At 49.0% G+C, this 25,958-nt stretch overlaps 1 protein-coding gene across 6 annotated transcripts; it reads right to left on the bottom strand.

Moving 5' to 3' along the window:
- Positions 1–325: 325 nt before the first annotated feature.
- On the bottom strand, positions 326–25,958 carry NMUR1 (neuromedin U receptor 1). Of its 6 annotated transcripts, none has more exons than XR_009693845.1 (4): positions 25,426–25,958; positions 22,017–22,893; positions 17,304–18,991; positions 326–1,959 (listed from the first exon to the last, which is right to left on the bottom strand). XR_009693845.1 is itself a non-coding variant. In XM_061148516.1 (3 exons), the coding sequence occupies exons 1-3, from the start codon at positions 25,426–25,428 to the stop codon at positions 18,609–18,611; spliced, it is 1,263 nt and encodes a 420-aa protein (XP_061004499.1). In that variant the 5' UTR covers positions 25,429–25,958; the 3' UTR covers positions 8,421–18,608. The 6 variants fall into 6 exon arrangements, 1 of the variants encoding a protein (XP_061004499.1); XR_009693841.1 differs by lacking the exon at positions 326–1,959 and adding an exon at positions 8,421–9,183 and having other exon boundaries at positions 11,257–18,991; XR_009693842.1 differs by lacking the exon at positions 326–1,959 and adding an exon at positions 8,421–10,671.

Raw genomic sequence — 25,958 nt, 5'->3', positions numbered from 1 at the left:
CACCAGGGCCCCTGGCACTGAGAAAGCAGAGTCTTAGCCACAGGACCACCAGGGAAGTCCTCCATGGTCGTGTCTAATTTTGGTGGAAGGAGCCAGTACAAACAAAAATCCCAGAAATACAGAAAGGTGGAAGATGGAGGAAAGCCCTAAAGAGGCAGGGGATGGAGACTGGAGTTCAGTGAGGGGTGGAGATCAGTCAGGGGCAGGAGGAAGGTACCTTAGGAGGGGAGGAGGCTGCAGATCCACGAAGAGTATACAGGTGATGGGAGGGGAGGGGTTCTACGGCTTTATTTAGTAGGTGATGTTACCAAATGAGAGTGAGAGAATGGTCTGGCTTCTGGGGAGAAGAGGGGGTCATGAGGACAAGAGAAATGGAAGACTTCTGGGGAGCACTGATGGCCCAGCCAAGACTGGAGCCGGGGGTTTAGACCTGTCCTACAGCCTCTATCCCCCTTTGCTCCACGGTGACTGTCCAGCTGAGTTTTTCCTCCTTAGTAGCCAGGACCTCTGCTGGGAGGCTGTCCTGAGGGTCATTGATGCCATCTGCCTCTCCTTCCCTGGATGACAGGGTGGTTCTCTGGCCTTCTCAGAGCCTGGCAGAATGGAAGAGGAATCCCACCCCTGGAAATCAGCCTGTGGCTCATGTGATGCCCAGAGAATTTACTCTGGTGAAGGCCCATGAGTGCACACCTGGCCTGAGCCCCTTAGTCAGTTTGGTATGTCTGTCTTCCTACGGGATAGGGTTGCACAGGGTGTCTAAACATTCTATTCTTCCAGCTGACGCCCTGGTTCACATCCCTGGTTCACAAATACCTTAAAGGAAAGTGTGGCTGCCTTTAGGGCAGAGGTTTATAAATTTGAATAGTCTAAGTGCTAGGAAGGCAAAGAATAGAAAAAAATAAACTGCCAGGATATAATCAAATGTTATTTTTACATGCTATAAGGTACAAATATACAATGCCAGAGATTGCACTTTAAATTTGACATTGAAAAAATATATAATTTGGAAATAGAAACAACTGTTCAAATTTCCATAATTTATTACTCTTCAGATTTGAAATTCAAAACCTGACATTCCTTTCTTATTCCTCAAGATGTCAGTCAACAACAGGCGGTGGACTTTGTGTTGCAACACACAGCAGAGAATTCGTCCTTGAATCCTTTAACTGGGAGCCACATTTAGGTTTTCTTTAGTTTCATAACAAAGAAGAGCTGCTTACAAACATAAGTACTTCCAAACATGGACAGAATCTTTGCACAATGGTGTTTATGTTTAGGGTAACCATTCCCAAGATAGCTGTAGAATTCTGGAATCTCAACATAGGGGTATTTGGCTTTCAGTGTAGTATTGCACTGCAATTCACTAACTTCCATTTGTTGCTCTTCATTCACATTATGAATCCTAATTGAGAAAGGGGAACTGAACAGTATCAGTTCATTCTCATAAAGTGTGAAATTGGAGAACCTTTTTTGGAATTTAGTCTTCAGCTCTTTAATTTGAGGAATGTAGTTCAGGCCATCATTTTCATTTTCAGAAACCAACTCCAGCATTCGAAAGTGGGCCAGGTTGTTCTGTGCCAAATGAGTCTCCCAAAGACACAATTTCACCAGAAATGAGTCAACTGAATTATACATTTGTGTCACCACCTGTGAATGCCTTTCTAGAGAAATAGCCAACATGTTTAGATGTGTCACAATGACGACCAAAAGGCAAAGTCTCTGACCCAATCTCTGCTCATAAGCTGAGGCACAGATTCTCCTCCAGAGGACATGAAAATATCAATTTCTTCCACCAGTTCCAAAAACTGCCTTAGGACTACACCATGACTCAGCCACTTCAGTCCCGTGGAGCAGAACACGCTTCTGTATTGTGCATCTAACTCATCAAATAAAGCAGCAAACTCTCTGTGGTCCAAGCCATGGGAGCAGATCCAGGCTACGGTATAATGCTGGGAAAGACTGAAAGCAAAAGAAGAGGGTGACAGAGGATGAGATGGTTAGACAGCATCACCGACTCAAAGGGCATGAATTTGAGCAAACTCTGGGAGACAGTGAAGAACAGGGAAGCCTGGTATGCTGCAGTCCATACCAGGATCTTCCCTGGAGGCTCAGCTGGTAAAGAATCCACCTGCAATGTGGTTTCAGTCCTTCTGACCTTCCTCTTCCTCTCAGCCTTTGTCGTCACCCTCATGATCCTGCTCATTTTCCTTCACCCCCAGGGAAAGGCTCCTCTCCCCTTAGCCCGTGTAGGACACAAGATTTCTTTTCTAGAATCTAAATGAAAACCCACCTAATCAATTACTACTGCACAGACTTGCTGAGAATGAAAATAACAAATTCATCTTTGGGAGTAACTGCTCATAAGTCTGACTATATACACACATCTAAGACAAAAAAATTCACTGTCATTCAACCTTTTATTTTGAAATAATTAAAAAAAAACCTCAGCCCTCTTCTCATGGTCCTCAAGCTTGGCACTCCTCCTGTCTTTTGGAAATTTGGCCCCTGTGGCTCCCTTCCTACGTGGTGATATTAACTTCTCAGCAAACAGGACCAAGAAACTTTTTTTCTTGATTTTATTTCCTGGAGCAGTAGTAATCTTCCTACTATTCTTCTGAAGGACAACAACCTGGAGGAGGAAAGTAAAAAAGTGAAAGTGAAAATCGAGTCTGACTCTTTGCAAACCCATGGACTGTCCATGGAATTCTCCAGGCCAGAATAACAGAGTGGGTAGCCTTTTCCTTCTCCAGGGGATCTTCCCAACCCAGGGATCGAACCCAGGTCTCCCTCATTGCAGGCAGATTCTTTACCAGTTGAGCCACAAGGGAAAACCAAGAATACTGGGATGGGTAGCCTATCCCTTCTCCAGGGGATCTTCCCGACCCAGGAATTGAACCGGGGACTCCTGCATTGCAGGCAGATTCTTTACCAACTGAGCTAGAGGACGAGCAACAATAAAGAGATGTCTCCCCTGTGGCCAGGAGGTGGCAGTCACACTGCACAGTCAGCAAGTGCAAGGTCTGCTCAGGCCCACGTGTTAGCATCTGCGCTGATTTCTGAGTGCGAATTTCTCAGTGTGCAGTAAAAGGATCACCAGCCCCTGGATTACCTGGCATGCTTGCCTAAGAAAAAAAGAGGAAAAATTCTTGGGACTTCACTTAGAGCTTTAAAATCAGAATCTCTACAGGAAAGAATCTAGGTTTCTAAAACCTATGCAAGCTACCACCTAAGAAAATACACCAAATCAACTACTGTCTGAGTAGCTCCACGTGCCTGTGGAATCCCAAATCTCTGCACACAAGTAAAACACTAAAGGGGGGGCTTCCTTGGTAGCTAAGCAGTAAAGAATACACCTGCAATGCAGGGGATGCAGGAGACGCAGTTTCCATCCCTTAATTGGAAAGCTCCCCTGGAGTAGGAAATGGCTATCCACTCCAGTAGTCTTGCCTGGAGAATCCCATGGACAGAGAAGCCTGGAGGGCTACAGTCCAACCATAGGGTCACAAAGAGTCAGACACGACTGAGCTCTGCAGAACACCAAAAGAGAGGGACCCACACTGGTACCTGAAACACACTCAAGAATGACAGCCAGGCCCCCAAAGTTGGACCTCATGCTTCCCAATTACACCATCAATTCCCATCCAGAACCACTAAAAATTGGGCATGGTATTATAAAACTCAATGACTAAAGATGAAAATTTTAGCAGAACACTGAAAGAAGACTCACCATATACAAAAGCCAAAAATGAAGAACTATGGGAGATGGATGACCTTATGAAAACACAGCAATAGGTCAGATATCTACAGGTCAAGGAGAGGTGCCTCAGAAGTAACCAATGTGCCAACAACTTGATCTTTGCTGTCTGGCCTCCTGAACTGTAAGAAAGTAAATTTCTGTTTTTTTCAGCCCCCCATACATCTGTGATATCATGGCAGGCCCAGCAAAACATAAAACATAACTGATTATACATACAGATCTCAACCCACATCACAGGAAGAGATGAGTAACTACAATAAAATGTGATCAGCATTATTGGTTATGAACAAAATTTATAAGCAAACAGAAGAAGAACCAGTTCATCAGGCATAGGAATGACATGGGATCAGGGAAGGCATGTGAAAGGGACTGGAGATTGAATTAAACAATTTTGAGGGCCTGTTAGCTTAAAAGTTAATCTAACTGTGATAATACTACCATATGCTGCACCAATCAAAGCAAACTGTTACAGGCAACACATTTTAAAGAGGAATGACGAAGGGTTGCTGGTGTGAACAGTCTAGAATCATATCATGTGCATTTCAGTTTAAGGAAAGTATAATGTGACTACTCCTATTTTCCTCTGAGCTAATACAGTCTGGGTTTCAAAACAAAAGTTACATTCATCAGGAAATTTTTTGGATCTGACTGGTACAGAGAGTTAATGCACCATAATGTGGACACCACAGAACAGTAGTTGCTCTCCTATCTATGTCTACTTAACTATGTCACACCAAGTTATGTCTGTGAAAGGATTAAATGACCATCTCAATTTCAAACAGGAGTTATTAACTTGATACCTATGAGATGCAAAGCACATATGGCTAATGGGCTACTACATGGTACTCACAGTTCAGTTCAGTCGCTCAGTCGTGTCCAACTCTTTGCGACCCCATGAACTGCAGCACACCAGGCCTCCCTGTCCATCACCAACTCCCGGAGTCCACCAAAACCCATGTTCATCAAGTCGGTGATGCCATCCAACCATCTCATCCTCTGTCATCCCCTTCTCCTTCTGCCCTCAATCTTTCCCAGCATCAGGGTCTTTTCCAATGAGTCAGCTCTTTGCATCAGGTGGACAAAGTATTGGAGTTTCAGCTTCAACATCAGTCCTTCCAATGAACACCCAGGACTGATCTCCTTCAGGATGGACTGGTTGGATCTCCTTGCAGTCCAAGGGACTCTCAAGAGTCTTCTCCAACACCACAGTTCAAAAGCATTAATTCTTCATCACTCAGCTTTCTTTATAGTCCAAATCTCACATCCATACATGACTACTGGAAAAACCATAGCCTTGACGAGATGTACCTTTGTTGACAAAGTAATGTCTCTGCCTTTTATTATACTATCTAGGTTGGTCATAACTTTCCTTCCAAGGAGTAAGCGTCTTTTAATTTTATGGCTGCAGTCACCATCTGCACTGATTTTGGAGCCTAGAAAAATAAAGTCAGCCACTGTTTCCACTGTTTCCCCATTTATTTCCCATGAAGTGATGGGACCAGATGCCATGATCTTAGTTTTCAGAATGTTGAGCTTTAAGCCAACTTTTTCACTCTCCTCTTTCACTTTCATCAAGAGGCTCTTTAGTTCTTCTTCACTTTCTGCCATAAGGGTGGCGTCATCTGCATATCGGAGGTTATTGATATTTCTCCCGGCAATCTTGATTCCAGCTTGTGCTTCCTCCAGCCCAGCATTTCTCATGATGTACTCTGCATATAAGTTAAATAAGCAGGGTCACAATATACAGCCTTGACCTACTCCTTTTCCTATTTGGAACCAGTCTGTTGTTCCATGTCCAGTTCTAACTGTTGCTTCCTGCATACAGGTTTCTCAAGAGTTAGGTCAGGTGCTCTGGTGTTGGTCCTTTAATGGACCGGAACCTGGTGGTCCAAAGTCGACGATAAGAAAGTAAGAGAGAGAAAGAGGCTGATAGTGCTTGTTGGTCCTTTAATGGACCGGAACCTGATGGCCCGGAGAGTAAGAGAGAGAAAGAGGCTGATAGCCCCTGGTTTACGCGGAAAGCGAATAGAGTCCTGTTCTCAGGGCTCGTGCTGCTGCACGTAGGCACCGGGCGCCCTCTCGAGTGGGTGAAGGCAGTGTGCCTTCTCGAGAGGGTCTTAGAAGCCCGGGCAAGAAAGTGAGCTCAGCGGTCCTCTGCGCTCCAAGGAATTAGCCAGAAATAGAGAGAGAGAGAGAAAGACAGAAAGAAGGAATAGAAAGCAAGAAAGAAAGACACGGGGATCAAAGCTCTGATGGAGCAAAGGTGTTTTAATCAACATGGCGTGGGCATATATACTGTCTTACAAGGTGGTTAAATTCCAGACTTACAAAACATAAGACGATCCCTATCAAAGAGCAAGAGTTGCAAACAATCACCTTTTACCGTATGGCTCATAAAAAGGAAAAGGGTACTTATCACCGTAATGAGAAATACCTGGATTCCTCAGCCCCGGGAAAGGCGTGCCTCTCCTCTTAATTCCTGAATATTCAGGAATCAATAAGGGCCAGAGGGTTCCTGGCAGATCCAAAACAGCACACCGGAAGACTCTTGTTAAATGCTTTCTGACAGTCTGGAAAGCCCATCTCTTTTAGAATCTTCCACAGAGTTTATTGTGATCCACACAGTCAAAGGCTTTGGCATAGTCAATAAAGCAGAAATAGATGTTTTTCTGGAACTCTCTTGCTTTTTCGATGATCCAGCGGATGTTGGCAATTTGATCTCTGGTTCCTCTGCCTTTTCTAAAACCAGCTTGAACATCTGGAAGTTCACAGTTCATGTATTGCTGAAGCCTGGCTTGGATAATTTTAAGCATTACTTTACTAGTGTGTGAGATGAGTGCAATTGTGCGGTAGTTTGAGCATTCTTCAGCATTGCCTTTCTTAGGAATTGGAATGAAAATTGACCTTTTCCAGTCCTGTGGCCACTTCTGAGTTTTCCAAATTTGCTGGCATATTGAGTGCAGCACTTTCACAGCATCTTCTCAGTATACCTGGGCATTTCTGTCCCCCATGAGCAGAAGTAATCTTTAATAAGCTTCAGCTATCTTTGCTTAAAAGCCTGTTTATGACCAGTATATTGCAATTTCAATTAGATAATAAGTGTCATATAAAAAATAAAATTAATTCAAAAAGTTACTGAATCTATGAAAACAAATTTGAACGCTTTGGACACACTTGATCATGCTTAAAAACTGCAGTCAAATTAGCTGTGGGTGAGCAACCATAAAAGAATGGGAAAAACTGTAAAAATGTACATGTAGGAGTCTGTACTCAAATTGCTTTCCTTGGTTGTTTTTCAGCTTTGCTTTAAAGAAACAAATTTTAAAGACAAGGCCTTGCAGAAGATACACTCTGGGTACACGTTATACGGAAAAGATAAGCTCCTGCAACAGTCTCCTCTCATTCTGCTCCATTCACCACACGTTTTCAGATAACTTGGATGTTCTTAAAAATTTGTAACTTCACTACCGACTGCTCAAATGGAAGCCCCCATAGCTGAACAAAATTAGTACCTACAATTCAAGTGCCTTTAACTCTCCAGACTGAGAACTCATTGTTAACTGGAGCAGCTTCCAGCTGGGCTCCCATCAAAATTAACAACATAAATAAAGGAGACTCAAGCCAGGACCCTTAACCATCACTTCCAAAATTAACCCGCACAGGGTAGTCACAGACACGTTCTCCTCGCCTTAAAAACGACCGCCCCTAGAGGGCTTCCAGGCGCGGCCAGCTGGGACTGCAAGCCCCGGAAGAAGCTGCCGCATACAGCAGCTGCAGATGAGCCGAGGGAACGCTCCCAGCCACCGCTCCACACGGTAGACCCTGGCGGCACACAGCCCGGAAGAGAATGGCGCCCTCGTGACTAGGCCTTGCCCAATCAGAGCCCGTGTTGCCCTCAGGCCCCACCCCAGCCGCCCTGGGAGGGGCGGGCGGCGAGCGAGTCTGGGGGCGGGGTCACCAGCCAGGGCGCGGCACGTACTGCGCCTGCGCGCAGGGTGGCCATTTTGTTCTTGGCGGGCCTCTTACACAGATGAATGGTCGGTCGGTCTCCCGGTGTGAGTTTGAAGTTGCCGCCGCCGCCGTCTGCGGGCGGCAGGGCGTGGGGTGAGCGGAGTAGAGTAGGCGAAGGTTCCCATACGTGCGGGGATGGCGGGCGATCACAAGCTAGGCACTTACTATTGGTGGAGCTGTGGAAAGTAAACACGGGCCATAGCAACAGTCCCTCTTTGCGGGCAGGTGAGCCAGGGGAGGTTCCAGGAGCTCACGTCCTTTAATCCGGTTAGGCAGCCACCTAGTCACTGCGGCGTGGTCGTACTATCCGCCATTTTTCAAGCCTAGAAGGAGGCAGGGGCCTAACGTGAGGCGGAGTGGAGACCGCAAACTGGCAGTTGGCCTCTTGGCCCTGGGGAATTTCCCCTCGCTGGCCACCAGCGTCTGAAGCTGCCCTCAAAGCAGTTAGTGACAGTAATGTAACCAAAAGTATGGTTCTGCCTGCTGCCCAAAAGCCAATGAAGAGGCAGAGTTGGTGGAAAGAAAAGCTGCTTTATTTTGGATGCTGGCAAGGCGGGGAGGAGGAGGAGGCAGATACCTAGCCAAAGGCTGACCGCCGCGCCCCCCACCCCCTCCCGCAACGCACCCCACCCCCTCACCACCCCCACTAGCTCCCCAAGCAGTCAGGGGGCAATAGGTTTTATAGACAAAGAGAGGGGGTTACACATAGAAACAGAGACAGTCATGTTCAAATTGGTTGTTGGTGGTGTGACCGTGGTCATCTTCAGTGTTTTAAGTAGTTAGTCTTTAGTTCCAGGGTCAGTCTGTTACTATTTCAGTGAAACCAGTTCTTGAAATTGTGGCAGCTTATATCATGGGCACCATGTAGTTAACTTCTTCCACCTGGTGGGAGGGTTTCAGTATTTGTAAGATGGCTCACAAGATATGGCTCAAATATTTATCTATAGCCCTTGAGAAGGAGCTAAAGATCCTTGACTTTGCTTAATGACTAAGCTATTATTATTTGGTCTCCTTGACTGTTTTCCTTTGTTTCTGCATTTTCTCACTTTTCTGATTAAAATTATTCTTTGTCTAACGTTTTTCCACAGACAAAAGGCAGGTAGACGTCGTGGAGGGCAAGGACCATAGGGTTCTGCTCTGTTTCAGTAATGTTCACAGCTAAAACATTAATACCTCTATGTGTGCTAGGCATTGTACTGGTTGTTTTTCATGCAGGTTATTGTGGGCTTTTCAAAACAAATCTGTGACTCAGAATCTTACTGGTTTCATTTTACATTTAGGGAAATTGAGGCACACAGAGGTTAAGAAACTCATCCAAGGCCATTGATTTACATCCTCAGTTGCTTAATATGATCTCCTTTCTTTAAGCCGTCTTTAATATGTGCTCTCTCAACAGTCATTTGTACCATTAGGCCCTGTAGTAACGGATCAAAATTTTAGGAATTATACTCACATTGGGATTTTAAAAAGAGAACCTTGAATCACGTGTGTGTTTTGGGGAGTGAGAAAACATGGCCCTGGGTAAGGGACCCTGCCCTGTCCTAGCTCCAGAAAGTCCCAAATTAGGGAAAAAAAGAGTAAGAAAGACTTGCCTACATATTTTAGATTTGGTACTTGACTTAGTGACTAAACAACAACAACTTGACTGAAGATAGTAAAAGAATGTTGACCAATAGTATTTATCTCTGAAATGCAAGATGTTTCAAGTAAGTCAAGGTCAGACTAACAGACTAAAGGAAGAAAATACCATATTATTTTAGATAAACCGTATGTGTGAAAATGTAAGATAAACATTTGGTGGCAAAAAATTAAGCATTCTTATTAAAATCCATGTTGCTGATTAAAATCCATCAGTTGAGTTCAGTTGCTCAGTCATGTCCAACTCTTTGTGACCCCATGGACTGCATCACAGCAGGCTTCCCTGTCTATCACTAACTCCCCAAGCTTACTCAAGACTCATGTCTGTCGAGTCGGTAATGCCAGACAACCATCTCATCCTCTGTCATCCCCTTCTCCTGTCTTCAGTCTTTCCCAACATCAGGGTCTTTTCCAATGAGTCAGTTCTTCGCATCAGGTGGACAAAGTATTGGAGTTTCAGCTTCAGCATCAGTCCTTCCAATGAACACCCAGGACTGATCTCCTTTAGGATGGACTGGTTGGATCTCCTTGCAGTCCAAGGGACTCTCCAAGAGTCTTCTCCAACACCACAGTTCATAAGCATCAATTCTTTGGCGCTCAGCTTTCTTTATAGTCCAACTCTCACATCCATACATGACTACTGGAAAAACCATAGCTTTGACTAGACAAACCTTTGTTGACAAAGTAATGTCTCTGCTTTTCAATATGTTTTCTAGGTTGGTCATAGTTTTTCTTCTAAGGAGCAAGTGTCTTTTAATTTTATGGCTGCAGTCACCATCCGCAGTGATTTTCAAGCCCCATAAAACAAAGTCTCTCATTGTTTCCCCATCTATTTGCCATGAAGTGCTGGAACTGGATGCCATGATCTTAGTTTTCTGAATATTGAGTTTTAAGCCAGCTTTTTTCACTCTCCTCTTTCACTTTCATCAAGAAGCTTTTTAGTTACTCTTTACTTTCTGCCATAAGGGTGGTGTCATCTGCATAAGAACTTGGGATGTAGGTGTCACTCAAGACACAGCAAAATTATGACGGAGCAAAAAAATTATGACAGATTTGGTCATGTTACAATTTAAAGCACTGGATGCAAGATAGCTTGCATAAAAATTTTAAAATATAAGGAACAAATTGGGAAGCAATACTTGTAACATAATAAAAACTGAGTATCAGAATATGACAAAACTATGGGCTTCCCAGGTGGCTCAGTGGTAAAGAATCTGCCTGCCAAGCAGGAGACGCTGGTTTGATTCCTGGGTCAGGAAGATCCCCTGGAGAAGGAAATGGCAAACTGCTTCAGTATTTCTGCCTGGGAAATCCCATGAACAGAGGATCTTGGCAGGTTACAGTCCATGGGGTCACAAAGAGTCAGAGACAACTGAGCAGCTAAACAACAACAAGTGAAAAACTATAATAAGAAAAAGGCAAGGAAATAATGGGCAAAGGATATGAAAAGTAACTTTCAGAAGAAATGTAGGTAGTATAAAAAGAATGAAGAAGTACAACCACCAGGAAAACATCATTTAAAACGATTATACGATACCATTTTATCCATCAAATTAACAAAATATCAACAAGGGTTTAAGGATTGTGGGAAAACCGGTGAGAAGGCAATTTGTTACTGTAAGAAGAGGAAAAATATCTACCTATCAAAATTTTTAGCTGGGACCCTGTAACAAAAGGCAGATTAACAAGATAAAAAAATACAGATTTATTTAAGTTTGATGTGACCAGGAGCCTTCATAATGAAATGACCTGAAGAATTGGTTAAACCTGAGTGTTTTGCTATGTCTGATGAAGAGTGGAGGGTGTGACAAAATGTGATAGGATGGAAGGGAGTATAAGTGTGTAACTACCTGAAATAGCAAGGCCTCTGTGTTCAGATTCCTCTTGGCGTTCCTCAGTCTTGGAGAAAACATACTCCTTCCCTCTGGTCAGAGGGAAGGCACCTCTCATGTGAGGGTTTTATGACCTGCTTCAGGGGAAGGTCAGGGAGTCCTTTCTGCACCTGTTGTTTTTCCAGTGCAGTTGGCTTAAAATATTGAGCATGCCAAGGTGCTTATTTGGGGGTAGAATATCCTGAATCCCTTCATTACAAACACCTGGAGAAAAACTTGGCAATTTCTTGTTGAGGTAAAAATTTTCCTTCCTTAAATTTAGGAATTCCACTTTTCTCACCTAGAGATAAAGGATCACACTTAGGAAAACACAAATATGTGAGTCTTTATTGCAAGTTTAAAATTTATTATGAGGAATTCCTGGTGATCCAGTGACTAAGACTCTGTCCTCCCATTGCAGGTGACCTAGGTTTGATTCCTGATCAGGGAACGAGATCCTACATGCCACAACTTAGAGTCCATGTGCTGCAATTAAGACCAAGCGCAGCCAAATACATTTTTCAAAAAAATTTTATGGACATTTTCAAACGTACATTATTAAGTAGAGTATATAATGAATCCCCTTTTACCCATCACCTCAATCACTTCAATATTTTTGCCACTCTTTCTTCAGCTATTCCCTGCCCCACTTTTTTCCTCTCCTTTTTTAATTTTTTTGACTTGAGTATTTTAATAGGAATTCCAGGCATCCTATTATTTCTCCTGTAAACACTTTATTAAATACTGCTACATGCTGTCAGGATTACTACAGTATTCTTGCCTGGGAAATCCCATGGACAGAGGAGCCTGGTGTGCTGCAGTCCATGGGGTTGCAAAGAGTTGGACACGACTAAGCAACTAAATGACAACAATAGCAATATCTAGTCTGTGTTCAGTTTTCTGTCTCAGAAGTGCCTTACTACCATTGGCATGTTTGAATTAGGATTTAAACATTTCCACGCATTACATTTGATGTGTCTTTTAAAAGTTTTCTTACTCTGTAATAGAAACTCCCTTTTATTTTATCTTTAGGTCTTCGTTGCTGCAAGTGGGGGCTACTCTTCATTGCAGTGTGCGGGCATCTCCTTGAGGCGGTTGCTCCTGTTGTGGTGCCCACATTCTAGGCACATGGGCCTAGAATGGCACCTCCTGTTGGGGTGCCCGGGCTTAGTTGATCCGTGGTATGTGCAATCCTCCTGGACCAGGGATCGAACCCGTGTTTCCTGCATTGGCAGGCAGATTCCTATCCACTATACCACCAGGGAAGTCCCAGAAACTCCCTTTTAAATACCATTTATTTGTTGAAGAAACTAAGGCTTCTTCAAATTCTTATAGAATTTGTCCTTATACTGGATTTGGCCTGCATCGTTAAGGTGTCTTGAGCATACTTTGCCATCCTCAGCGATCTTGTAAACTGCCAGTTAGATCTGCAGGCTTCCTTTCATTCAGCTTCGGTGGAGTTGGGGGGAGGAGTTTTTGGTTTTTTGTGCAAGACCTAGGGTTGGTGTACTTCTTTTTCATCCCTCTAGGAGGCACTTAACATCTGGTTAAGTGACCACTTCTAGTGATGGTAACACTGATTAGACAGTTTAGGCATTGTCAGCTTCATCCATCCATCATAACCATGGACCTTCTACCAGATGGTTCTAGGCAGTTCTCTTATAAAGCAAATGATTGAAAACAATCTTTTGTGTTGGCTAAAATGTTCATTAGGTTTTTCCATAAAATCCTACGGAAAAACCCCAAGGAAATTTTTGGCTAACCCAATATTATCACTGATGGGGGAGAGTATTTGTGCAGAAAATGACATATCAAATTGCAAAAAATAGTGATTAATTTAGGTGTGGGGAATAGAAGTGATGATTTGTGTAATTCATTTTTTCCCCAAATTTAATAGAATGGGAACAAAAAATAATCCTGCCTGTGCCTGAAGGCCAGACAGATGAGGAAACAGACTGGAGGGAAGGTTTCAAGTCCAAATTCCAGGAAGAGCAGCCAGGGAGAGTCCAGAGAATGACAGCGAAGAACTTGGACTGCAGTCAGCTTTGCTATTGTTTTTGCCTATCCAGTGTCCATTTCTCCCCCTGTTCCGTTTAGGGTCCGTCCCCCCCCCCCCGCCGCCCCAGTAAATTCAGTTTTGGTGGAATTGTCACTATAGATGCTCCACCCTTTCCTGGCCACAGTTCAGGGGCCAGTCAGCCTCCTTCTCCCACAACTTTTTTTTTTTTTCTCCCACAACTTTTGAGCACTGAGCAGCTTCGCCTCCTCCTGGAAGCCCGCCCTCCACTGGGGCAGGTGCCTGTCTTCTGTGCCTGCAGAGTTCCAGCTGTCAGAAGCCTTTTATTCCAGTGCCTGTATGTCCACCCAGCTCCCCACCCCCACCTTATACAGTGCCTGGCACATGGTACTCAGTACTTAGCTGAATGAATGAAGCCCACATTGCTTAGAGCTGATGAAGGTACTTGAATGTCAGATTAAAAGATCCCAGGGAGGGACTTCCCTGACTCCAAGCTTCCAATGCAGGGGATGCAGGTTCGATTCCTGGTTGGGGAACTAAGATCCCACATGCTACCAGGCATGGCCATAAAAACCAAAGATTAAAAAATAAATGAAGATCCCAGGTACTCTTACAGATGTTCCAGAAAATGTGGCAGCAGCTTCCAGGCCCTCCAGTCTAGTCCTAGCTTGTGACCACCTCTCTGGAGTCAGGGGACTCTTACCCAGCCAGGTACAGCCTTCCCTGAATCCTTACTGTCCCCCAGTTTGGCCATGGCCTCTCTTCCTGAGCGGCCCACCAACTATCCCCCTCTGCCTGTGCAGAAGCTTGAAAGAAGGTGAGGCTGAGCTGTTGCATTTAAAGAGGCCACACAAGGGGACATGTAGTAACTACCATCCTCAAACTAACCCTCTTAGACTTACGGACCCAGACACCGGAAGGATACATCAGTCAGTGTTGGCCTCTGAGTCTCTTATGTGTGTGCAGGCAGGTTTCACACCCTTTCTTTAGAAATGTATCTTCTGATCCAGACTGACTTTGGCCTAAGGCCGGACTGACTTTTTAAAATTAATTAATTAGCTTGCACTGGGTCTTAGTTGAGGTACATGGAATCTTCAGTCTTCATTGCGGCATGCAGGATCTTTAGTTGTGGCATGTGGAACCTTGTTCCCTAACCAAGGATTGAACCCAGGCCCCCTGCCTGGGGAGCAAACAGTCTTAGCCACTGGATCACCAACCACGGAAGTCCCCAGTCTGACTTTTGAGTCAGGATTCGAACCCAGGCAGCCTGACCAGAGTCCTTGCTCACCAACTAAACCCTATTGCTTTGTCAGAAGCAGCATACTACAGTGCTTAGAAAACGTAAATGTATTTCTAGGATCAAATTCCTTAAGCCTGTCCTCATCATTCTTGCCTCTTTTTAAAAAAAAAAGTTTTAAAAATAGAAGGAGTATTAAGTATTACAGACTGCAGTTTGGGGTTTTAGAACAATCAGTGATAATATCTGCTTATCTTAAGAATATGTAAAGACAACCACTAGTAGAACAAACAGTCTGTACCCTTCACAGCAGGGGGTGAATGACTCTGTTAAGGTTCTTGGTTACAAACAATGGCAAACAGCTCTGACCAACTTACGCAGGAAAGGAATTTATTGAAAGGCTCTTGGGAGCTCATAACAATAGTTCTTGGAAAACCTGGGCTTTCCAAGAGCAAATGGGCAGAAGCCAAGGCAGGCTGGGCAACTGGAGCCCCAGGGGCAGCGTGGATGGGATGCTGCTATTAGCACTGCTGCCCTGAGGTCGTGGGTCTTAGCATCACTTGCTTCCTACGTGGGACCATCCAGCTGCCTGAGTACAAGTCATGGGTCACAGTGATGTCAGTGATGCTGTGTCCAGAACGCTTTCAGTTTCTGTATTAATAGTAGGAGCCTGGGCTTAGTCTCCCACCAAGAGTCACACACTGAGGGATTCCCCTCAAATCAGTTGATAATGAAATACTAGGGAGCCCTCCAAGAAGGCAGCTCCTCTCTACAGGGAAGATTTGGGACAAAGGACGCCTGGTGGATCTGTGAGAAGACAAGAATGAGGAAGAAGGAGACACTGAGAAGTGTATGAAATGAGATGGGCTCCCAGACATCAGGACTCATGTGGAAATGCCGTCTACAGAAGAGTGGATGTGAAGTGCTGCATGCTTTATATTTCCTGAGCAGATACTTTTAACAGAAGGAAGGGCGGGCAAACGTAGCTTTGTTTGTTGATAACACCCATCTTGGTGAGTTCCCAAAGAAAATAAACCTTTTTTTCTGAGAAGGAAAGGGTGATCAACCCGACCTTCAGAAATACTTGTAGAGAGGGTTGTGTGTGATGGACCATGGTATCTAGGACCCTCAGAAAAGAAGTGAAGAGCAGAGGCAACTGATGGACTGGGAGAAAGAAGAGCAGCTGAGAACCGGGAAGGTTAGACGTTGTTAAAGAATAACTATCACTTATAGAGCAACAGAGCAGGAAGGAGGCAATCATGGTCAAGAGCTCCCACTTCCAGAAATTGAAATGCTCCTGGAGGTCCTGGGAGTGAGGAGGTGACCACAGGACCAAAAGGCCAGGGTGGGGAAGAGTGTCCAGAGCTGTAGGAAAGACCAGGAGCGGATGCTAGGGTCTCAGTGGACTGTCCATGTGGGCTTCAGCATCACCCAGGATCACAGCAGAAGAGGAGGAGACGGGAAGCAGAGCAGCCCCAGCCTCTTGAACAAGGAGGAGGGATGTGTATGACTGTAGCCAGGACAGGAGGTGACGAGCCCCAGAGGAGCCAGCACTCATTTCCTGGGAGTAGCACTGGGCACTCGGCAATGCTGCCGCGCACCCCACCTCCCCCACCACCCCCACCACCCTGACCATGCAGAAAAGCAGAGCAAGCTGCAGAAGACGCAGCATCCCGGAGAGACTGGGATCTTGCTGGCTGGCCTTTCCACCTCCACGCGTTTCTCAAGGGCTGAGCCCAGAGCTGCTGTTTCCACTTTCCATGGTAACCAGTGACTCATGACAAATGGGACCTACCTACTGACGTGCTATGGAGACAGTCGAGAGACATACATCAAATTTACACTAAGAGCCCAGGTCTTCTGATAACTCCCCTCCCCTATGTTCCCCCATCTGCCCAGGGCTTCTCTGCCCATAGTAGGCCCTTCACAAATACTGACCAAAGCCTCAGGAGCACGTCAGCTCTGACCGTCACTTAAGAGAGGCTCCAGGGAGTCCAGTTAAGTCTGTGGGAACAACGGCAGGCTCCAGCCTGCAGTCTGGTGTTGGCCACCACCCCAACCAAGGCCTCCGGGGAGCTCATTTCAGAGACAACATTGGGTCCTCACGGCTCTGCACAGCCTCTTTACACAAGCTCCCTTCTCAAATTTGCCCATCCTATCTTATATATGGTGGTTACCTCTAGAGAGTAAAGCTATAGGTGACTTTTTTTTTTCTTTTCCTTTAGGCTTAATCCTTCCTTAAAAAAAAAAAAAAAAAACTGTAGTAAAATTTACCATCTTAACCACTTAAGTGTATAATTCAATACTATTCAAGTATATTCACATTGGTTTGCAACCAATCTCCAGAACTTTCAAACTGGAACCCTGTTCCCATTAAACAACTATTTCCCCCTCCCCCCATTCCCTAGCAGGGGTAGTTTTTAATTACTTTAAATTGTTTTCATTTTTGCTCATTTGTAATTTCCAATTTTCTAAAATGAGTATTGTTTTTACAATTGAATTTCAAAAACCCCAGAACATTTTGTACAATCTCCTCCACTTTGCAGTCAGAGTGCCAGGGGCCTGAGCTGGGGAGAGTCTGCAGGGAGAGCCCCGTAGCACACGGGGGCCCTACAGCCCGTCGCCAGGGAGGCCAGGATTCCTTCTGCTGCAGTACCCCCTCAGGAGGAGAACGGGCCGGGCACTGTAGCAGGACAAGTTCTGGCCATGAGTCCTGGCCGAGCACCCAGCTATCCACGGGGATTCAGGATGGAGCTTCACTTCAGGACTTACCCCGCCTCACTTGTCACCTCAGGGCTTTCCTAGCGGCTCTGCAGTAAAGAATTTGCCTGCAGTGCAGGAGATGCCGGAGACACCAGTCGATCCCTGGGTCGGGAAGATCCTCTGGAGGAGGGCATGGCAACCCACTCCAGTGTTCTTGCCTGGAGAATCCCATGGACAGAGGAGCCTGGTGGGCATCAGTCTATGGGGTCTCAGAGTCAGATATGACTGAGCACGCATGCCCCGTCTTCTCACTTCACTGAGCCCCAAGCAGTGCTCACAGGGCACCCCTTGTCCTTGGGTGGCTCATGTCTCTTGTCCCCAGAGATTCTCTGGCCAGTCAGGCCCAACGCTCTGCTCATCTCAGGCCCCCAAGCCAGCATGTGAGCAGGTGAGAATGGAGGCAGGCAGGGGCCTCTGCTCACACACGTGGTCCCTCGGTCCTTGCCAAGTCTCACTTTCTCTAGGACAAAGAATGTTCTACAGGTGGCTCTGGAGGAGGTGGGGTGGGGAGCTTGTAGGGGTCAGGGCAGGAGTAAGGGTTGAAGGTAGTGAGGATGTGAAGGGTAATTTCCGCATTGTTAATCTGAGGGTATCTGTTACCAGCAGTGACTTCTGCATCCACACAGAAAACCAGCCAAAGCTCGATGCTCCAGAGGGTCAGGGCCTCTTTTGTTTTGCAAATAAGGGGCCCAGGCCTGTAAGGAGAGGCAATTTGCTTGATGCTGGGTCTGGGGCGGGGGTGAGGGACAGCAGCGGGAGGAGGGTGTGAGCAGGAGGTAGCAGCACAGCTGAGATTGGAAGCAAGTCCCCTGGATCCCAGGCACACCTGCCACCTGGTGGCTCCACCAGGTGGAAATCCCAGAGCAAAATAAGTCAACTGGGGGCCACGGAGGGGTTGGGTCAGAGGAAGGTCCCAGGTTCCCAGGTGCACCAAGAGCTAGAGGGGGCAGAGTGGACCAGAACCGGAAGCTCAGCAAGAAATGGAAAGGAAAGGAAGGGCTGCCCCGGAAACACTTCAGAAACTGGGGGTGGGTGGGGGAACCCCCAGATGGGAGTCTTGCCATGCCCACTTAACCAGCCATGATGTTCCTACCAGGACAGGGCTGTACCAGGAGGCCTGGAGGCCTGCAGAGCAGACAGCAACCTTATAATCCTTCCAATACATGGGTGGGGGCAGTAGTCAGGTGCCAGTCAGTTACTAGGCTGAAGTGGGGAAGGGGGACAGAGGACAGCCCCCAGAAGAGGCAGGTGTGGCCCCCCCATAGCTGGGTGTGACCTTCTGGCCGCTTGGGGTGAAGTGGCATGAGGCTCTTCTCAGGAGCGGTCCATCCCTTGCCGGCCCCCTGGGCCACCGTTCTCGGCCAGAGGCTGGGCCTGGCTTCCCGGGGAGCCCGTGTCACCAAGGGTGCTGCCCACGGTCACCCTGCTGAGGCTGTAGGAGCTGTGGTGGGTTCTACGGCCGCGGCACTGGGTCCCCGGGCACAGGGCCTCCCGGAAGGTGTCCCGGAAGCGGGTGGACATGAGGCTGTAGAGCACGGGGTTGGCGGCCGAGCTGAGGTAGAAGAAGACTCCGGAGATGACGTGCACGTACTGGAAGGCCAGGAGCAGGCCCTCGGTCCAGTGGGACACGAAGCTCCACATAAGGCGGTCGACGTGGAACGGGGCCCAGCAAATCCCGAACACGACGACCAACACAACTGCGGGCAGAGAGGGGGCCTGTTCTCACCTCTGCGCCTCTCCCACAGGCCATCCACGCCCACGGTCCAGCTGGAAGCTTCTAGAAGTCTGTCTTCCCTGGCCGCACCCCTTTAGGAGAGGCTGCTCTCGCACCACTGCCGCTGTCTGGCCAGTGGGCTGTGCCCTGGACCAGCCGTGGACACCCGAGCCAAGCCTGGCCTGGCCCGGTTCTCTCGGCGTGGAACTGGAACTGAGTGTGTGACACAGAGAGTGCGGCTAAGGACCCCTCTGGTGACATTCGGGGGCCATGCCTACTGATGCATAAGCAGGGAGAAGCAGGAGAATGGGGCCTGCGGTCAGAGGACAGTAGACGGGGAGGTCATGGAAGGAAAGGGACATGAACACCAGCACACACACACACACACACACACACACACACACACACACTTGCGTGGAAGGAAAGGGACATGAACACCAGCCCACACACACACACACACACACGCACACTTGCCTGCCTTGGCTCTAGAAGCCTCCGCAGCCCCCAGCTCGTGGAAGGAAAGGGACATGAACACCAGCCCACACACACACACACACACACACTTGCCTGCCTTGGCTCTAGAAGCCTCCGCAGCCCCCAGCTCGTGGAAGGAAAGGGACATGAACACCAGCCACCCCCCCCCCCCCCCCCACACACACACACTTGCCTGCCTTGGCTCTAGAAGCCTCTGCAGCCCCCAGCTCGTGGAAGGAAAGGGACATGAACACCAGCCCACACACACACACACACACACACACACACACACACACTTGCCTGCCTTGGCTCTAGAAGCCTCTGCAGCCCCCAGCTCGTGGAAGGAAAGGGACATGAACACCAGCCCCCACACACACACACACACACACACACACTTGCCTGCCTTGGCTCTAGAAGCCTCCGCAGCCCCCAGCTCCCCTGGGCTCAGCTCAGTGTCCCTTCTGCATGCACTCCCCTTTCTTTGACAGCCCCCATCCCACCCCCAGAAAAAAGGCAGGAGAGGCCAGCCAAGCCTTCACTCTTTCTCCGGAGCTTCCCTCCAGCCCTGATTTTAATCCTGCCCTTCCTTGGATCTCTGCCATCAGATCTGCCTTGATTTCTGTCCCTTGTTTCTTGTGTTTGCTTCTCCAACTCACAATCCTTCCCCTGCAGTGTCTTCCCCCACTTACGGCCCAGTGTGGCCTGCCAATCAGAACATGGCTTACAATATCCCCAGCACACGGCCTGGTGCATAGTAGGTCCTCAGAAAGTGAAAACAGGAGGCAGAGAAGAAAGCCAGAGCCCCAGGCCAGCAAGCAAGGCGGCCCTAAGAAAACACCCCACTTTTCCAGGGCAAGAGCCACCCCAGAGGCAGAGACTCTGCCCCAGTGGGCAGGGAGGTGGGAGGTAGCAGGGGCAGGTGGTCTCTAGCGCAGGGGGTGAGCACAGAACTCCAGGTCGGTCCCACCTTAGGGGGCGGTACAAGTGACCGTGGGCTTTGGGACACTGTTCTGGGGGGTGAGAGGAGCAGGGCAGTCCCCAGTTAGCTGGATAAAATCCCTTGGCTTTGACCGAGGTCTCACCAACTCCATCCTGCCCTGGCCCACCCCACCTACCTGATTCAGACCCTGAGGGACTGGGCGGGGTGGGGGAGGGTATCAAGGACTGGGTTAGCATCAGTCTGCCTGGTTTCCTCAGGACCACTGTTTATGAGAAAGTGCTAGGCCTAGGGCCATCAGATTGTTACACAACTGTTAGATCGATTAATGCCCACAACTTAGGGGAATGGTATTAACTATCTGTTTAGGAGTCCTGTGTTATTGAAGTATGCAGAAGCTGTCACGTCCTGAAGGAGGGCATGGTCACCCACTCCAGTACTCTTGCCTGGAGAATCCCATGGACAGAGGAGCCTGAGAGGCTATAGTCCATAGGGTCGCACAGAGTTGGACACGACTGAGCGACTTAGCGTGCATAGGGCACAGTAAGATCCAGAGTCTCAAGCCAGCTGAGCATGCCCTAGCCAGCCGCAGCCCCCACTTTTGTCCTGATCACATAGACCCTCACAAACATGCCTCTAATGACCTCTTTTTTCTCTCATTCTTTTTTTTTTTTTGGCCATACCGTGCAGCATGCGGGATCTTAGTTCCCAGACCAGGGATCAAACTTGCACTCCCAGCATTGGGAGTGCAGAGTTCTAACCATTGGCCACAAGGAAGTCCCACAACCTCTTTTAGATCATGGTCACTCGTGTGGTCCCCAATGAGCCGCAGACATAGCATGCAAGAAATTCATCACCTTGCCTTTCCAGCACCCCGCTCCCCTTCTTTTGGGAAGTTTGCTCCCCGGGATCCCACCATGTGGATCTGTGGGGGATGCTCACCTCAGCATCCTGCCACTCTGTCCCATGACCTAAGCCCACCAAAGAGAATCCTTCCCTGGGATTTTCAACTGCCACTAAGGGAGGAGGACAGTTAGTTCCGCAGAAAAGGAGAACTCTGGGTCTGAGGTGATGCCCCCAGGATGCTTAGGGAAGGACAGAACCAAGACATATTTGGGAGCAAAGATGAGAGACCTGGGGGGTCTTGAGCCGACAAACAGCTCCATCATCCTGGAGCCCAGCTTCTGTCTGCGTTTGTTTCCACGAGCCAGCTTCATGGTGATACCTGTGCGTTTGCACCAAGTCTTGACCTTAAAACGGTCAAGACAGCAGCTCTACTCTTGCTGTCTTAAGGTTCTTAATAATTTTTTTAACAAGGGACCCTGAATTTTCATTTTGCATTGGGCTCCACAGATAATGCAGCCGACCCTGCTATGAACCATTCACATTTATCTTTCGTGTCAATTTCTCACGAGCTAATCTAAAAGAGTATGCACATATGTGCACGCGCACACGGGGATGGAGAGTGGGGTTACTCCCCCTCACGCAAAGCCCCCATCATAAACCCAGACATTCAGCCCCTTCCACCAGGCCCTGGAAACCCCCAGCTCCATGCCTAGCACCTGGCTCAGCCCCCCTTCCCAGTAGCAACACTTACACAGCATCTTGGTCACCTGTGTCCGACCCCGATCCTGGAGCCTGCGGCTGTCGCTTGTCCTGGCCCTGCCCTTGGCCTCCTGTCTGAGGATCAGCTGCCTCTCATGCCGCAGCCGCAGGCCGATGAGCAGGTAGAGCACGCTGATGGTGGCCATGGGCAGGCAGAAGAAGAGCAGCGCGGTGGCCTGCACCACCAGGTTGTAGATGGCTCTCGGGCGCACCAGGGTGCACACGGCCGAGTCGGGCACCAGGCCCCGGCAGGGCACATCTAGCTGCCGGATGCCGTGCAGGCTGGTGTTGGGCAGAGAGCAGAGCACCGCGAAGCCCCAGATGGCTGCGAGCACGCGGCGCACGTGGGCGTGCGTCACCACCGACCTGGCCCGCAGCGGGTGCACCACGGCCACGTAGCGCTCGATGCTCAGGGCGGTGACGTTGAGCACCGAGGCCAGGCAGACGGTCTCAAAGAGCAGCGTGCGGAAGTAGCAGCCGCCGGCGCCCAACAAGAACGGGTAGTTGTTCTGCATCTCATAGAGCTCCAAGGGCAGGCCCACGAGCAGCACCAGCAGGTCCGACACAGCCAAGCTGAAGAGGTAGTAGTTGGTGGGTGTGCGCATGGGCCTGTGGCGCAGGATGACCGTGCAGGTCAGCGCGTTGCCCACCGTGCCCACCGCAAAGATCAGCAGGTAGGTGACACAGATGGGCACGAACAGCTCCGTCTGCTGGGGCCCCAGGTACTTGAGCCTGAGCTCCTCATCCGTCAGGTTCAGGTCCTGGGGGTCAAAGGGTCCCAGAGCCCTGCTGCCATTGCAGGGCACCGGGCTCCTTGAACCCAGGGACCTGTCTCCAGGGAGGATGGAGCAGTTGAAACAGAGAGGAACCTGTGAAATGGAAGAGAGAGACACTCAGAAAGTCACTTAAGGAATCTGGCTCTATCCTAATTCCAGCTAAAGGTGCCATTGACACCACGAGGGCCATTATTTTTTGTGCCACAGAGAAAGGAAAACTCTGCCATCCATTGTAAGACCCATCACAATTTCTTCTTAAAAATGTACATCTTAGGGACTTCCCTGGTGATCCTATGGCTGACACTCTGTGCTCCCAATGCAGGGGGCCCAGGTTCCATCGCTGCTCAGGGAACCAGATTCTGTATGCAGCAACAAAAATCCTGAGTGCTGCAACTAAGACCCAATGCAGCCAAATAAACAAAATTTTTTTAAGAACTCCCCCAAAAATATACATCTTAAAAATGATTTTTTTAAAGTGGGACTTCAATTTTTTAAAGATTTATTTTCTTTTGGCCATGCCGGGTCTTCATTGCTATACAATGGACTTTCTCTTAGTTTCAGGGAGCGGGGGCCACTCTTTGTTGCAGTGCTCAGGCTTCTCATTGCAGTGGCTTCTCTTGTTGCCCAGCACAGACTCTGGGTGAGTGGGCTTCAGTAATTGTGTCTGGTAGACTCAGCAGTTGTGGTGCATGGGCTTAGTCACTCTGCAGCATGTGGGAACCTCCCAGACCAGGGGTCAAACCTGGGTCCCTTGCATTGGCAAGAGGATTCTTAGCCACTAGACAACCAGGGAAGCCCTGGGACTTCAATTTTTAATTGCACAAGCTACTGAAACCTTTGGTTAGTGATGGAAACGCTCAAGCATGCGCTATGCCATCAGCAGTCCCTTTCAGTCTCTCCCCTTCCAAGCCATGGACTTTGGGAGAGACACTCAGTTTGGGCACCTGTAAAATGGGCACAGTACACAGTATCACTTGGTCCTGAAGAGCAAGGAAGGGTTCTGGAAACACCTGCTTGGATTCAAATCCAGCCTCACCAGTTTCGAACTGTGGGACCATTTGCACGGTAACCTCTCTGTGGCTATTCCCTTATTACAAGGATCCAGAAATTTAATCCATGAAAGGTATTAACACACCGTCTGCCTGATACACAAAAGGGCCTGATTACATGATCTTACTGGGAGAACTGGGTCACTGGGGATCAAGCAAGGGAGTGAAAGCGCCCAAAACTATAATGCTGATCCGAAAATTAGTGCTTGCTTCTGTTCTCTATTCCCCGAACTGTTTGAAGTCGAAGTATTTGACACCTTTGATGCTGCCAGTTCTGAGGTTCACTCTTCCTCCGGCTCCCCATCTCTTTGCCAGTCCACCCGAGAGAGTGGGGCTTCCCAGGTGGCGCTAGTGGTAAAGAACCCTCCTGCCACTGCAGGAGACATAAGAGACTCAGGTTCGATCCCTGGGTTGGGAAGATCCCCTGGAGAAGAAAATGGCAACCCAGTCCAGTATTCTTGCCTGGGAAATCCCTTGGACAGAGGAACCTAGCAAGCTACAATCCATGTGGTCTCACAGAGTCGTGCGACTGAAGTGACATAGCACGCAGATAGCGTAGCTAAGGACCCTGGCTATGAAGCTAAACAGACCGGCCTGGGGTCAAGTGCCAGGTCCACCATCCTCTTCTGTGACAGGCCCTCACTGTGCCTCAGTCTCCTCATCTGTAAAATGGGTAAGTAGATACAGCCTACCTCCTAGCTAGTTTCTGGGAAGAGTAAATGCGAGAATTAAGTTCTCAGGAATGTGCCTGATAAATTTCAGGTGCTCAACTCCAATGCATAGTGACATGATCCTTACTTCTCACCCAGCAAATGAAGGACAGTCTAGGGGACATGGGGCAGGGGCTGAACGGGATTCCCCTGGTCCTGTGTCTTGATGTGAAAGACCTGGAGCTGCCCACCTGAGCCTGTTCCTCAAACCGGCCACCACCACCTCCCCTCCCTTCTGAGCAACCGCCGATTTTCCGGCTTGGTTCCTGAATCCTCTCCCTGGATCCTCGCCCCAGCTCCATTTCCTCTCCTCAGATGCGGGTTCAGGGCTCCCTTTGCCCACGGTACCTGTGTACCCACCGTTCAACTTTCTTTTTCAGGTCCTTCTCTCCCATGGATCCCAAGTATTCTTCATCCCGAGTATCTTCTCACCAAAGCCTGCACCCAGAAGCCTCCCCCAGCCTTCCTGCTTCTCTGACACCGAATCCCAGCATTTTGGGATGGAGAGGCATCTTTATCCCCTCAAAAGTTCCTCCCGCCCCTGCCGCCCCCGCCCTCCCTACCCGGATTGCTGCGAGAGCTAAGCCGGGACTGCGGCGATGAGCTGCGAACGCCCAGGCGCCGACCCGGGTTCGAGAGAGAGGCTCCTACGAACCCGGGGAAAGGTTGCCGCACCGCAGCCCCCATGCCTCGCGGCGCGCAAGGCCAGCGAAAAGACAGGTATACCCAAGGAGGCTGCGAGTCCTCCGGAGAGCGGGGTGGGGGCGGGGGGCGGGACGCGTCTCAACCGGCCCTGCGATCCCTACCTCTCTGCGGCGACCCTGCGGGCGCGCCCTGCCCGCCGCGCCCACATCCCGCACACCTACCATGCCGCCTGCGCCCCGCGAGATCCCAGGGGCCGGGAGCCCACGCGCCGAGCACGGGCCGGGCGTCCTCGCACTGATCGACGGACAGACGCGGCGCCAGAGAGGGCAGACTGGCCGTCTGGAGGCTGCCAGCCCGCTAGCAGCCCGCCGGTCGCCCCGCCCGTCGGGGGCCAGGGGTGCTCTGGCCCGGACAGCCAACAGGGGGCAGTGGCGTCCCCTCAGCTCAGCTCAGCCCCCCTTAACGACTGAATCCGGACACACTTATCTGGGGGCCCCCGGACCCCCCAAACCGTAGCGATTGTCTTTCCAAGTGTTTGGTGGGAGGCGCTTCCAGGAACACCGGAACCCTCACAGCAACCCATTTTACAGATGAGCAAACAGCCTCAGAGAGATGCCACTGGAGTGATCAGGGTCTCACATCTCTGTCCCCATGTTCCAGCATGCTGACTCTTCGCATGACACCTTCTTATGGTGTCCCTCCAGATCCCACTTTCTCCAGCCCTGCCTTTCTTTTTTTTTTCCAACCCTGCCTT

Source organism: Dama dama, chromosome 8, assembly GCF_033118175.1.
Source record: "Dama dama isolate Ldn47 chromosome 8, ASM3311817v1, whole genome shotgun sequence".
NCBI lineage: Eukaryota > Metazoa > Chordata > Mammalia > Artiodactyla > Cervidae > Dama > Dama dama.
Note: the sequence above shows the minus strand (reverse complement) of the source record. Positions and strands in the feature narration are given on the sequence as shown.